The sequence below is a fragment of the Equus quagga genome, chromosome 12 (assembly GCF_021613505.1).
Source record: "Equus quagga isolate Etosha38 chromosome 12, UCLA_HA_Equagga_1.0, whole genome shotgun sequence".
In the NCBI taxonomy this organism is placed as follows: Eukaryota; Metazoa; Chordata; class Mammalia; order Perissodactyla; family Equidae; genus Equus; species Equus quagga.
In genome coordinates, this window is record NC_060278.1 from 110187272 (window position 1) to 110200460 (window position 13189).

Sequence of the window (13189 nt, forward strand, 5' to 3'; positions counted from 1 at the left end):
GGGGGGGCCGTGCGCGGCGTCTGTCGGCTCCCCCGGCCGCAGCCCGGGCCTCGGCCCAGCGCGAAGCGGAGGGCGCTGGGCTGGAAGGCCTGCGAGGCGGGGGCCGGGCCGCCCCGCGCAGAGGGTCCTGGGGCGGCCGGGGGCTGGCCGCGGCTGCCCGGGCTCGGTTTGCGTTTCGAGGGCGCACACCTGCCGGGCGTGCCCGGCGGGAACTAGGTATCAGGCCCAAGACTCGTCTGCCGTCTGGCGTGTGAGCGACAGCTCCGCCCAGCGCAAGTTTTTAAGTTCTTGGGAGCCCCAGACTGAAAACCAGTTTGTGAGTCCAGAAGGTGGTGTGGCCGGGGTCCGAGCCGTGTGCGGTGGTGCGGTGTGGATGCAGAGCTTGATTTCGTTCTTGAAGAAACTTGAGAAGCAGCCGCAGCGCGGCCCTCGGGGCTGGCTCCGTGCGCGGGTGCCGTCGGGCGCCGAGGCCTGGCCCGAGCGGTTTTCGCAGCGGGCCTGGCAGCCTCCGCGGGGCTCCCTGGCTCCCGGCGCACCCGGGGCCCGGAGGTTCAGAGAGCGGAGCCTTGGCTCTGTCGGGGCCGGCCCGGCATCTGAGGAGGGGGTTCGGATCCCCACCGTGGTGACTGGGTCTGCCTGTCCCTCTTTCAGGATGACGACTTCGGGCGCTCTGTTTCCAAGCCTCGTCCCAGGCTCCCGTGGGTCCTCCAACAAGTATTTGGTGGAGTTTCGGGCGGGAAAAATGTCATTAAAAGGAACTACCGTCACCCCAGATAAGCGGAAAGGGCTCGTGTACATTCAGCAGACGGATGACTCCCTCATCCACTTCTGCTGGAAAGACAGGACATCTGGGAACGTGGAAGACGTAAGTGTGTTAGCGCCGCACCTCGAGGACGCCCGCCTGGCCATCACAGCAGTGCGATCTTAGGGAATGCCCAGCTGCCAGCACTGCCCTCTGGGCAGACAGCAGCTGGTGCCCAGTTCGGAGTGCGTTGGTGGGATATGTGGGAATCTCTGGTTTGGAGCCCTCATCAGCTGTTTTGCTTTGCTTATGGGTCTTCCTGGTCTCAACAACCGCATAGATTTCTCCTGTCGCTGTATATACTTTCAACTTTGAGGATTAGCTGCCTAGAATTGGGGAAGCCGTGTAAAAATCCTGAGCTTTATCACAGTCCTCCAGAAAGCTTTCCTAGCCGTCATTTCGTTTAGTGTTCTTTGTTAGGTTTGAGAGCAGGTCCAAGTTGACTTTTTACTCATCTTGGAATGTTGTTCGCAAAACATCTTTTTTAAAAAACTAACAGTCCTTCAAGAGCTGAAAGCCCGGCTTCCCTGTTGAGCGCCGAGCCCCTCTCCCGGCCCTCACGCCCGTCCTGGCGTGCCTCTGACCTGGTTTATCCACCCTGCGCAGAGCCTGCTGGGGAGGGTGTGGTGACTTGCTGGTCTGTGTCCTGTGTCCTCTCGGCCCCGCCCCCACTGACACAGGGTCCAGCGTGTGTCCTGGGGGGTCCCGGGACTGCGAGTGTGTATTTCTGTGAAGCTGACTCTGTTCTTCCGTGGCTCCCTGTAGGACCTGATTATCTTCCCCGACGACTGTGAGTTCAAGCGTGTGCCGCAGTGCCCCAGCGGGAGGGTCTACGTGCTCAAGTTTAAGGCGGGCTCCAAACGGCTCTTCTTTTGGATGCAGGTGCGTGGAGGCTTTGCACCTCTTCGTTTCTCACTGTCATCCAATTAAGGTTAGAAACTTGGCTGACGGATGGTAGAATTCGCTTTCACGGACCCGCTGATGCTGACCACACGTGCTTGTCATGGCACCCAGGCTTCCAGGGCATTGCTGTTCGGTGGGGGCCGTGGGAGGAGGGGCCTCTTCCAGAGGCTGTGCGCTCGCGGCTCGGCTCCGGGGCCCTTTTGAGGTGTGGAGTTCCCTGGCAGACAAATGAGTGATTTCCAGCCTGGGCCCCGGCTCTGTGCATTGACGGGCACATGGCCTCAGGTTTGCTTGTCTCCCAGTGCCCCCTCAAGGGTCGCAGGGACCCCCGAGCGGAAGCACGGGTGACCGTGTGTAGTCTCCCTATGGTGTTTTCACAGAAGTGGAGTGTCCTCGCCAAGGCCGTCTGAGCCTTTGCCTGCATTGTGTGCTTGGGGGGGGTCTCTGGTTGTTGGCACCCTGAGCTTCCTCATCCCTCAGTGCACCCGAGTCAGGAAGCTGCCATTCCTTCCTCGTTTTGCCTTTGGCCTCGTTTCTGTCTCCTCTGTCACAGGCAGTATTGTAAAGAATGACCTTATGCCCAGCCTCTTTCCAGTGTGTGTGAGGATAACCGTATGTTCACATCCACACGTGGGAGGCCAGCCCCGTGGCCGAGTGGTTAAGTTCGCGCACTCCGCTTCAGTGGCCCAGGGTTTTGCTGCTTCGGATCCTGGGCAGGGACCTAGCACTGCTTGTCAGGCCACGTGCCCCAACCCGAGGGACCCACAGCTGGAATATGCAACTGTGTACTGGGGGCCTTTGGGGAGAAGGAAAAAAAACGCACATGTGGACTTGCTCCTGCGGTGGTATGCATGCGTTTGCAGTGTGACATGTCTCTGTGTCTGGCCCCCGGAGGCTGAGCCTGCCTCCCCCGGCCGCCCCTCAGCACTTGCTAGGACAGGGCAGGAAGGCTGTCTTCTTGGTGACGGATGGCCTGGATTGCAGCGGCTTACCTCTGCCGAGTGGGGTGAAAGCGGCGTGGACGATGAGTGAGTGACTGTTGCGGCTGTGTTCCAGGACTTTATTTGCAGACCGGGGTCGGGGGCTGTGGTTTGCCAACCGCTGGCGTAGAGCTTGTTGCTACACTGTTTTACCGGGAAATGTCAGACTTTCACCACACACTGCCCTTTCTGTTCCTCCTGAGTTTGCTCATCTGACGGCTTTCCTCCCTCTGCCCTGAGGTGGGCCTGTGTGTCTTGTCCGCCTGCAGGCCCACAGCGCATGCTAGGTGACTGTTGGATGAATGAGTCGTGGGTGCCTTCTCTCGCGGTTCTAGGGGTGCTTACCGAGTGATGCTGCCTGATGACCCCTCCACACCCAGGTGCTCATTGTCCGGTGCTGCCATGGGCTTTATCACATTCCTGACAAACACCAGAGGGCTGTGAGCCAGGGCTGGTCCCGGGCAGTGTGGTGGTAGGAGGGCATTCTGCGCGTTGAAGGAAGGCTCTGGGCTCGTAGGCTGCTGAGTGAAGACGCAGGCCCTGGGGGACCGCAGGCGGTCCCTGTGCGTGTTGAGTGCCCTTAGTGCTTCCGTCTCCCCGCCTGTGAAACGGACATTGTTGCGTGTCAGACTTCTGTCGACCTTGCTGGGTCCTCTCCATGGTGCTGTGTGACTGTGGACAGGTGACTTCACCTGTCTGGGCCTCAGGTCCCTCGTCTGTAAGCAGGTCAGTGGGCGGGCTGCTGAGCTGTGGCTGTTGTATCCTCCCCTACAGGAGCCCAAGACGGATCAGGATGAGGAGCATTGCCGGAAAGTCAACGAGTATCTGAACAACCCCCCGATGCCCGGAGCGCTGGGGGCGAGTGGGAGTGGAGGCCACGAGCTCTCTGCACTGGGCGGTAATGGTCACCTTCTGGGCTGTGCTCTGAGGTCGGCGGAGACGCCCGTGATTTGGACCCCTGGTGGTGCAGGCAGCTTGTTCTTAAGTGGAGATGGCAGGTTCCAAGTTAGAAGACCCTCCACTCCCGTCTTCACCTGATGAGACGGTGTCAGCTCCACCCCACGGCCCGTGTCAGACGACACTGACCATAGCCCAGGGGAACTTGAGCTGGGGGCTAGCCCCCCAGGGCTGTCGCAGTGGGGGAGTCAGCGTGCACGCTCTTTCTCAGCTGGAGGCCCTCCCAAGGCCCTTGAGCAGTGCGGGCCGTCTGAGAGCGCCTTCCACGGCGCTGTGGGTCTTGCCCAGGCCACAGGCGCACCCTGTGTCTGAGCGCTTTCCATGGCGCTAGGGTTCTCAGCCAGGCCGCAGGCGCGCCCCGTGTCTGAGCGCCTTCTGTCTTCCAGGTGAGGGCGGCCTGCAGAGTCTGCTGGGGAACATGAGCCACAGCCAGCTCATGCAGCTCATCGGACCCGCCGGCCTCGGAGGACTGGGTAATGCCCGCTGGCCCTGCGGCCTCGAGTATAAGTTGGACAGCCCTCAGCTTGTTTCCTTTAAGCTTCTACCTGACCTTGTCTGAGTGACGTCTGTGGATGTGTGTTCTCTGTGCCTGCTTCCCTAGGGAAGGGCCTGTTTCCCTTACAGTTTGAGCTGGGAGCAAGGTGGGCAAGGCCTTCCAGGGCCCCAGGGAGGACCCAGCTCCATACCTTAGGGGAGCACTGCTGGCTGAGGAGTGGGGCCTGAGAACGTGCACTCGGGGCTCCTGCCTAGGGTTCCCTGGTCCCCCTTTGGTCAGCGTGCCCGCTGCCATCTCCTGCCGGGCTCTGGTAGGTGTGTTTCTTAGACAGAGGAAACACTGGCTACCTTGAACTACATTTGGATTGCGTGTTAGCTGGAACCTAAGTGTGCTGATAGTGGAATGGAATGGAACAGAAGTGATCTGACTTGATGGGATAAGCTTCCAGAACCCTCCAGCCTGAGTGTTTGCTCCCCCTCAGCCCCCAGGCCTGCTGCGGTCATCATCTTCCCTAGCTTGTCCCTTGGCTTTAGTGCAGGACGTTTCTGCTCCTTGGGAGGGGGAGGTGGGCTCTCCAGGTGGGCGTGGTGCCTGAGCTCCTGTCTCCTTGCTCTTCGTAGGTGGGCTGGGGGCCCTGACTGGGCCAGGCCTGGCCAGCTTGCTGGGGAGCGGAGGGCCTCCGGCGAGCAGCTCTTCATCCAGGTGAGCCTCACCCCTGCCCCCAGAGCACACTCAGGCCCCAGCACCATGTCTGCTCCTTCATGGAGCCTGGATGGAGGAGGTGCAGGACACAGTAGGCACCCAGGGAGGGTCCTTGTCATGGGCCAGACTCTTCCCAGGTTCTTGGCAGTGCAAGGACCTGGGCAGAACCAACCAGTGTGTCGTGGGCACGTGGCCACTCCAGTGCTGCCCTCACTCTTCCCAGCTCCCGGAGCCAGTCGGCAGCGGTCACCCCATCCTCCACCGCCTCTTCCGCTCGCGCCACCCCAGCCCCTTCTGCTCCAGCAGCTGCCTCGGTGACCAGCCCAAGTCCCGCGCCCAGTTCAGGTAATGGAACCAGCACCGCAGCCAGCCCAACCCAGCCCATCCAGCTGAGCGACCTCCAGAGCATTCTAGCCACTATGAACGTGCCGGCCGGGCCAGGAGGTGGCCAGCAAGGTAACGGTGCTCCTCGGCTCCAGGCTGGGGGGTGAAGGTGCCTGCTGCCCCCTGCCCAGTCACTCACTGCCTTTCCGAGGCACGGGGCTGAGCACATCCCTTCGCCGAGCTGCTGCTTTGCGCGTGCGTCACCTCTGCCCCCTCACCTCGCCACGCCCAGCAGTCTCACGCTCGGAGCGTCACTTGTCACTCTTCCCACGTGGGCGTCTGGGCCGGCCCCAAGCCGCTGATGGCCACGTGCTTGTGTACCCTAGTTGACCTGGCCAGTGTGCTGACACCTGAGATCATGGCACCTATCCTTGCCAACGCGGACGTCCAGGAGCGCCTGCTGCCCTACCTGCCCTCTGGGGAGTCGCTGCCGCAGACCGCAGAGGAGATCCAGAACACGCTGACCTCGCCCCAGTTCCAGCAGGTAGATGCTGGCCTGGGTGCCCCTGCCGTGCGCCCAGCAGAGGGTGCTCTGCCTGCCCTCCTCGGCTGTCCCCATGCATCCCTGCACCTGCGGCTGGCCCTGGCGCTGCCCCCAGTGCCCCCTGTGCCTCCGCTGCGCCTGTGCTCAGACCTCTGGCCCTTCCTTTCAGGCTCTGGGCATGTTCAGCGCGGCCTTGGCCTCAGGGCAGCTGGGTCCCCTCATGTGCCAGTTTGGCCTCCCTGCGGAGGCTGTGGAGGCCGCCAACAAGGGTGGTAAGTACCTGCTGCTCTGCCTCTCGGCCAGAGTTCATTGTCCTCCTTGTAGTTAAGAGGAAAAGCTCCCCGTTAGCAGAGCTCGGGCTGGTGGTACCTGCCAAGGCCTCGGGCTGGTTTTCATTTCCCATCCCCTCTGGTCAGCAGTCCTGGGCCAGCGTCTAGGAAGGTGGCCTCATGCTTTTAAATGCATTTTAGATGTGGAAGCATTTGCCAAAGCTATGCAGAACAGTGCCAGATCCGAGCAGAAGGAGGGCGACGGGGAGGACAAGAAGGACGAAGAGGAAGACATGAGCTTAGACTAAATTATTTGCTGTCTTTTAAGGGGTCGGGGTTCTTGGCTGTGCGATTTCAGTAGTGGCGTTTGTGATCTGTCACGCACCCTCACACCTCTGTTCCAACTTGCTGAGAAATAAAAGGCTTTTCTTCTATACGCCAGCTCTGGTTTTTCTTGTGGGCCCAGGACCAAGTGTCATGGCCCCACCCCTTGTTCTGGCTGGATGGGAGCTGCCCCTCTGCGGGACATTCTAGGGGAGGTGACACACCAGGGGGCTGTTCTGCCTGAGAGCTGCGCTCTGCCCGGGCCGCCATAGCCAGTTCTAGACCCATCTCAACCGCTTTAATCTTTTCAAATTTAAAGTCGACACTCAATTAAACAGAAGTTACTTTTTTAATTTAATTTTTGTTTTAAGCAGTAGGGACCAGCGATTTACAGATCTCCCGTGCTATTAAAAATGGGTGGAAGGGAAATCTCATAATTAAGCTGAAAGATAAAAAGTATAAAAACCCCATTTTACCCTTTCATTTGAAAAGTCAGACATAACTTAAACCATGTCCAGAAAAAAGATTTAAAACCCTAGACTTTAGGACCTAGATAAATATACACGAACTTTCTCTGTGAAACGGGCTGAGGGCGGTGTTGTCAGTAAGCTGCGTGGAGGGGCCGGGGGGTCTGAGAGGCAGGACCCTGCCTGCCCATGGGCTCCAGGCCTGGGGGCCCTTGGAGACCCTCCTGCGTGGCTGCTGGAGCTGTGGCCAGGGTCCTAGAGAGGCAGCTGTGCTATGTGGCTGGGCAGCCGCTCGCCCCCACTGCCCCCTGGACACCAGCAGAGTGAGGCAAAGTGACGGGGGCCCGGTTCACCACCAGATTCCTCATGCAGCCACGGTAGGCGGGCGGCCCAGCGTGTGCGTCCATAGGCTCTGGGGGCCAGGGGAAGAGGGAGGGAAGACAGGTTGGAGCAGAGACCGATGTCCCACTGGCACCCTCCCCCAGCTGTCCCAACTCTGGAGGGTATGATGAGAACAGGGTGACCCCAGTGCCTGGTCCCCGAGCAGCAGTTTCCTCCTGCACCCCAAGGCGGCGGCCATGCTCACCAGGCAGACCCCCAAGGTGCAGAGGTGCCAGGGCGTCAGCCGAGGTTGCCAGCGTGGGGCCCAGGGTGTGGTTGCTCTGCCTGTCCACCTCCAGCCGGAGCATGTTCCCATCTTTGGTCACTGTGGGGCACAGGCTCCTTGTGGCCGGGCTTGGAGAGGCCCCTCTCAACAGCCACGGGGCCAGGGCTGTTCATGTTGCTTGGCCTCTCTCAAGTTCCCCTGCCCAGGGGTCTGCAGCTGCCCCCTCCTGAGACCCTCCCAGGCACTCTGCTCTGCAGGAGGAGGAACTCGGGAGTGTCTCTGGCTGTGGGAGACAGGGCACAGCTCACCTGCCAGTCGGTGCCACTGCCCGTCACACACCACGGCTGGGTGCGTCACCACTGTGGAGAACTCGCCTGCACCATCGTCCGCCCGCAGCAGGACCTGGGGGGAGGCGGGGGCCAGGTCAGGAGGGCCCTTCCAACCTGAATCCCGCCCTGTGGCTGCAGCCCCTACTCAGCTTACCTGCTTCTCCAACACCTGCAGCTGCAGGTAGGGGGGCGCCTGCACCTGGCCCAGGTGGAAGACGAGGCCGCTAGCCGCCTGCGGCCGCACCTCCAGCTCCAGGCCCACATTGGGCAGTGTGGCCCCCAGGGTGTCTGCGGGGAAGGGCTGTGAGGGGAGGAAGGCCCAGCCCCAGGCTCCTCCTTCCTGGGTGTCACTTCCACCCACCCCGACCTGGGACACGTGGGAGTAGGGACACCAGCGCCTGACAGACCTAGAGTGACGACTCCCCCACTTCCTGCGAAGAACAGGCCCTTCTCCAGGGGGCCCGAGAAGCAGGGCGTGACTCCCACCATCTGTGTGGGGGCCCCCAGAGGCTGCCCATCCAACTTCAGTCCTTTCACACAACCGCTGAACCTGGAGCTGATGATGGCCACCTGTGGAGATGCAGATGGGGGGACGTGGGCTCAGGTCTTGGGTGCCGAGGAGAGCGGACAGCTTCCAGCTGGGCAGGGGGCTGGAGATGGGGTCAGAAAGGCCAGGGCGAGGTGGTTCTCACTGGGAGTTTGCGGCTGCGGCCGCCAGCAGGGAGGCCGCCCACGAACAGAGTGTGGGGCCGGGGGCCCTCTACACCCTGATGCTGCTGGCTGGGCCCCTCCTGGCCCTGGGCCCGGACCCTGTCTGTCACCAGCTGAATCCGAGTCTTCTCCCATCGCACGGACACCTAGGGGTGCAAAGAGCCAGGTGAGGGCGGAAGCTCCTGGGGCCCTGTCTGTGTCCTCTCCCCTCAGCCCCTCACCTTGTGCCACCGGCCAGCCCGTGAACGCTGGCGGCTCTGGACACGGAGCCGGGGCCCAGGGCCTTCCGTCTGAGCAACAAAGTGTCCGTGGCTCAGGAAGAGAGCCAGGGAGGGGCTACTGGCCGTCAGGGGGGCAGCGAAGAGCAGGAGCCCTTGGGGAGTGTGAGGGCGGACAAGCATCCTGAGGTGGGACCTGGAAACAGAGTAGGGATGTCAGCCTGGGCGCCCCCTCCACACCCACCCCACCCGGCCCGGCCTTACCAGTCCCTGGGAGGTGCCGGGACGTGTGCAAACTCCAGGTAACTGAGCAGAGGACCCCCAAACTGGTAGGCATCTCGGATGGTCCTGAAGGGCCCAGGTGGCATACAGGCAAGGTCCTGGGTGGGCTGCCGGCTGCGGCGGGAGGCCTAGGGGTGGGATGGGGATGCAGGAATGCTTTGGGGCCGCCTTCTACCTGCCCCAGTTCCACCCACACACCACCCCTCAGGCACCCCACCTTCCGAGCTGCTGCAGCCCGCAGTCCTCGCGGTGCCTGCCTCCAGGTCTGGGTGTGAGGGGCTGGGGCGCAGCCTGAGCTCACGTTGACGCCACCCATGTTCTCCTGCAGGTCAAACACACGCTGTGGCCCCAGGAGCCTGCGAAGGGCCACAGTGGGCAGTCAGCTGGATGCATGGTGGCGGGTCAGCACCAGCCCCACAACACCCGCCCTGCTCACCGCTGCACAAAAACGTTGCTGATGCAGCCGCTGAAGTTTTGGATGGTGTCAGACTCTGGCAAGCCTCCCAGGAGGAGCCGAGGGGGCCCCTCAGGCTGGGGCTGGGGCCGGGGCAGTGGCCCCCGGTGGGGCTTCATCTGCTGAAGCTGATCGTCCACATAGAGCCAGACCCTGGAGAGCAGAGCAGTGTTTCCTCCACCTGCCCTCACGCACCTGCTGCAAGGCACCCCCCAAGGGCCCCCGCTCTGCTGCAAACCCCATTCCTGGAGACAGCAGTGAGAGGCCAGGCAGGTTGGACTCACCCTGTGGTGTTGCTGTAGAAAGCTACGTAATGGGGGGCACCATCGGCAAAGCGCCCTCGTGTTTTCACCTCGGTCCTCATAAGCCGGAGTGTCACGTGGCCCTGCTGCAGGGACACCTCGCACGGCCCATCCTGGGGACAGGTGGGAGGTCAGGGGGCGGGCAGGTGGCTAGACTCAGGAGGGACAAGTGGGATGGACAGTCAGACTCGGGGCGGGGCAGACACACCGGGGACGCTCGATGGTAGAGCAGACCGCTGTCCCTGGTGCTGCGGAAGCCAAAGCCGGAGTAGACATCACCCGTGAGGGGCGAGACATCGGGGAGCGCCAGGGGCAGGAAGCCGTGGCCATGGAGAGTCACAGCCCGTTCCACCTGCAGGGAGGGTGCCCATGAGGACCCACAGCACCAGCCCGGCGAGGGCACTGCAGGCCGGGGGTGGGGGCTTACCAGCAGGTCTGTCGTGCAGCCGGAGCTGACGCCCGTCGTGTTCAGCCTCTTGAGATCCACGTACTTGCCCAGAGCTTTGATGCCCTTGACACAGCCACGGATGGAGCCTCCGGAAGGGAACAGCAGCTGCAGGCTGCAGGGACAAACGTCAGGGGGCTGCCTCCTCCAAGCCCCTCGCCCACGCCCAGCCCCACCTGCTCACCTTGGGGGTAGCTGGTCGGGTGGCACACCCCCCAGGTAGTAGGCGTCGGCCAGCTCCAGCACGTTCTCCTGCTCCACGCTGAACACGGTAGCCCTCTCCACGCGCACCAGCACGCGCTTGCGGCTGCCCCCGAGCAGGAACACCTGGATCTGGAAGGCACCGGCGTGGGGGCTGCAGGGTAAGCCATGTCCCCGCCAGCTGTCCCCGACCCCAAGACCCTCCTCGACCTGGGCCTTACTGCCTTGCTGGCTGTGGTCAGGGGCGGTGGGGGTTGCAGCGGGACAGCCTCCTTCAGGCCTGTGCCAAAGTCATAGAGGAGCAGGAGGCTGCCTTCCCTCACAGCCAGGCACAGGAACTGGTCCTGGGGGGGCAGGGTCAGCACAGGGTCAGGGACGGGGTGGGAGGGGTGGGGGTAGACGGTGGGGCAGCGGGCAGGCAGGTGGGGTGGGGGCGTTGGGCAGGGGGGTGGCGGTGGGGATGCAGGCAGATGGGAGGCAGCGGGCAGGTAAGTGGGGGTGGCAGGGAGGCGGGTGGGAGTGGCACGGGTGGGCAGGCGGGGGCGGGGGGCGGCTGCGGGCAGGCATGCCTGGTGCTGCAGGAAGAAGATGATGCCGCTGGAGGACACGAGCCGCAGCTCCTGGTCAAAGCGCTTGGTGTGGCTGATCTGACTCTCCACGCTGATGCGGGCAAAGCCAGAGCCGTCCAGGTAGGAGCCGTCTGTGAGCCACGGGTCCCCAGTTGACTTGGAGCTGCCGGTCAGAGGTCACGGGGTCAGCTGAGGGCAAGGTGAGTTGGGGCAAGGGTCGGGCCCCAGGCTGCGCGTACCGGGCACAGGGCTTATCCACAGCTGTGTCGAGCCGGAAGGTCTTCTCGAAGTTGTAGAGACTGACCACCTCCTCGTTGAGTGTGTCCATCTCAATGCAGCCCCGGTAGCCAGGGAGGCGCAGGGGTCCGGGGGGCTGTGGGCACAGCACAGTCAGGGCACCTTTCCACCCAGGACAGACCCAAGGGGAAGAACTCAGACTGCAGTGGGACGGACTGAAGCCAGACACCAAGCAGGACTTGCTGGGACAATAGCGTGGGGCAGCTGCTGCGCAGGCCAGGGCAGGCTCACCGTGAAGTTGCTGGGGTAGCCCCCCACGTAGAAGACAAAGTCGTCAGGCTGCAGGCTGAGCAGCCCCTCGGCCCCAGGGGCCACTGTGTCACCCTTGGTCTCATGGACCATCTGATTCTCCACTGTGACAGACATGTGGCCAAACTGGAGGGTCCTGAGGGCAGAGGCGAGGGCGTGAGAAATGGACATGGGGCCACACGAGGCCCACCAGGGGGGCACAGCGCACGGGGGCTGGGCCACCCACCTGTCGATGCTGACAGCTGCAAACTGCTCCCCAATGTCCTCGTCGATGCTGAGGGCTGCAGGGCCTGCCCCCCCCAGGCGGTACACCCAGTGCACCTTCTGGTCACGCAGAGCCACACCCATGTAGTCACCTGCAGCCTGTGGCAGTGGGACACTCGGTGGGACAGGGACCAGCATGGCCCACCCCCTCCAACCTGCTGCCCGCTCCACCCACCCACCAAGCCTGCCTGGTACCTGGCGGCTGCCCATGTACAGCACAAAGTGGTCCCCAGCGGCCTGGCCACGCGCCGGCTCCGGGCTCTGTAGATAGAACTTGAGGGAGGTATAGGCAGCGAGGTCTGAGAGGTCCCGGGGGGTACGCAGCTGCACCCCCGAGCGCCCGTTGAACTTCATAGACACTTTGACCTGCGTGGGGTGCACAGTCCATCAGCGTCTATCACGTGGTCTCCCAGCCACCTACCTGCCCCTGGCACTCGTACCCACCTTGCTGGCAGCTCCTCGGGCCTGAGCAATGAGCTCCCGCACACGGCCGATGCTGGCAGACAGGGCCAAGCTGGCATTGTGCGTCCCACGGTTTTCCAGGAGGCTCAGCTTGGCCAGCAGCTGTGGCAACGTCTTCTCCAGGGTGGTCACTGCAGGGAGGGGAATGGAAGAGAGGAGGTGGCCCTGAGAGCCTTGTCTCCCCTGCCCCTGGCCTCCCCCCGCCATCAGGGGCACCGTGCCCTAGGGGCCCACCTGAGCGGCCTGCGTCAAGCACCGCCTGGCCCAGGTCCTGGCTCTGCAGGCCTCCAAACTGGCCCTGCCACTGCTCCAGGGTCTGCTGCATGTCCCGAAGCCGGGACTGCACGCGGGCCGCCGTGTCCTGGGCTTCGAAGGCCACAGCCTTGGCATTGGCAATCTTCTTGCTGGTCTCATCTGTGGCGGGGAGTGCACAGGCTCAGTGAGGGGCAGGTGAGGACCATCCTGGCCTCAGCTCCCATCTGGGGAGCCCACTAAGTCCCCCACAGCCAGGACCAGCAACAGCGACACCACCCCCCACGGTTCTTGTGAGAACCTCGGAGCAGTGGACACCCACCCTCTATCCCTTGCTGATGGCCCCTCCTGTGTGTAGCCTATTGGGCCAGAGCCTGGTCACCCTGACACCTCCCCATGTCAGCTCAGCCCCATCTCCCCACAGCCACCCCTACCCTGGGCCACCATCTCTTGTGGGACCCTGCCCAAATCCCTGGGCCCCACGTCCAGGCTGGGATGCTCTACTCTCAAGGGGTCGTCGGGCAGCCACACAGATGCCTGCAAAGCTGGCTCAGATGCCTCCCCCTCCCCCGGGGCCCCCCTGCTCCCCAAGGCCGTCCCCTGAGCCCTTGGCTCCAGCCACACTGGCCTCTTTGCTCCCACCTTCACCTCTGCGCTCACCCACAAATTGTACCTTCCCCCGGACACCCCAATGTCCCCAACCTCTGGGGTAAAACATCCCCCAACACGCTCCCATGCCAGCCCCTGGTTATTTCTCTCTAGAGCACTTCCTGTCCCTT

The 13189-nt window shown here is 62.9% G+C and overlaps 3 protein-coding genes across 8 annotated transcripts in view; 1 reads left to right on the forward strand and 2 right to left on the reverse strand.

The window, feature by feature from the left end:
* Positions 1-593, reverse strand: part of LOC124248220 (translation initiation factor IF-2-like) — an 11102-nt gene extending 10509 nt beyond the window's left edge. Inside the window, exon 1 of the mRNA XM_046678063.1 lies at positions 566-593. Coding sequence (XP_046534019.1) covers positions 566-593 — 28 coding nt within the window. The remainder of the gene's footprint in view (positions 1-565) is intronic.
* The window catches only part of ADRM1 (ADRM1 26S proteasome ubiquitin receptor), an 11656-nt gene extending 5243 nt beyond the window's left edge, over positions 1-6413 (forward strand). For 2 of the 6 annotated variants that reach the window (XM_046679815.1, XM_046679816.1), the window contains exons 2-10: positions 652-865; positions 1568-1684; positions 3460-3583; positions 4029-4115; positions 4759-4840; positions 5043-5296; positions 5551-5708; positions 5878-5980; positions 6179-6413. In XM_046679815.1, the coding sequence (XP_046535771.1) occupies positions 653-865; positions 1568-1684; positions 3460-3583; positions 4029-4115; positions 4759-4840; positions 5043-5296; positions 5551-5708; positions 5878-5980; positions 6179-6285 (1245 nt within the window). In that variant the 5' untranslated portion in view covers position 652 and the 3' untranslated portion in view covers positions 6286-6413. Of the gene's footprint in view, positions 1-20; positions 317-651; positions 866-1567; positions 1685-3459; positions 3584-4028; positions 4116-4758; positions 4841-5042; positions 5297-5550; positions 5709-5877; positions 5981-6178 lie in introns of those variants that run through there. The other 4 variants (XM_046679817.1, XM_046679819.1, XM_046679820.1 and 1 more) reach the window with 4 other exon arrangements.
* Positions 6414-6631: 218 nt separating this feature from the next.
* LAMA5 (laminin subunit alpha 5) overlaps positions 6632-13189 on the reverse strand; it is a 51629-nt gene continuing 45071 nt past the window's right edge. Inside the window, exons 59-80 of the mRNA XM_046678391.1 lie at positions 12393-12572; positions 12141-12289; positions 11892-12062; positions 11659-11795; positions 11415-11568; positions 11126-11259; positions 10887-11049; positions 10539-10661; positions 10301-10449; positions 10099-10231; positions 9880-10023; positions 9654-9784; positions 9352-9522; positions 9133-9271; positions 8898-9043; positions 8637-8829; positions 8397-8561; positions 8112-8274; positions 7859-7992; positions 7684-7777; positions 7355-7474; positions 6632-7180 (exon numbers count right to left, since the gene is read on the reverse strand). Coding sequence (XP_046534347.1) covers positions 7041-7180; positions 7355-7474; positions 7684-7777; positions 7859-7992; positions 8112-8274; positions 8397-8561; positions 8637-8829; positions 8898-9043; positions 9133-9271; positions 9352-9522; positions 9654-9784; positions 9880-10023; positions 10099-10231; positions 10301-10449; positions 10539-10661; positions 10887-11049; positions 11126-11259; positions 11415-11568; positions 11659-11795; positions 11892-12062; positions 12141-12289; positions 12393-12572 — 3233 coding nt within the window. The 3' untranslated portion in view covers positions 6632-7040. The remainder of the gene's footprint in view (positions 7181-7354; positions 7475-7683; positions 7778-7858; positions 7993-8111; positions 8275-8396; positions 8562-8636; positions 8830-8897; positions 9044-9132; positions 9272-9351; positions 9523-9653; positions 9785-9879; positions 10024-10098; positions 10232-10300; positions 10450-10538; positions 10662-10886; positions 11050-11125; positions 11260-11414; positions 11569-11658; positions 11796-11891; positions 12063-12140; positions 12290-12392; positions 12573-13189) is intronic.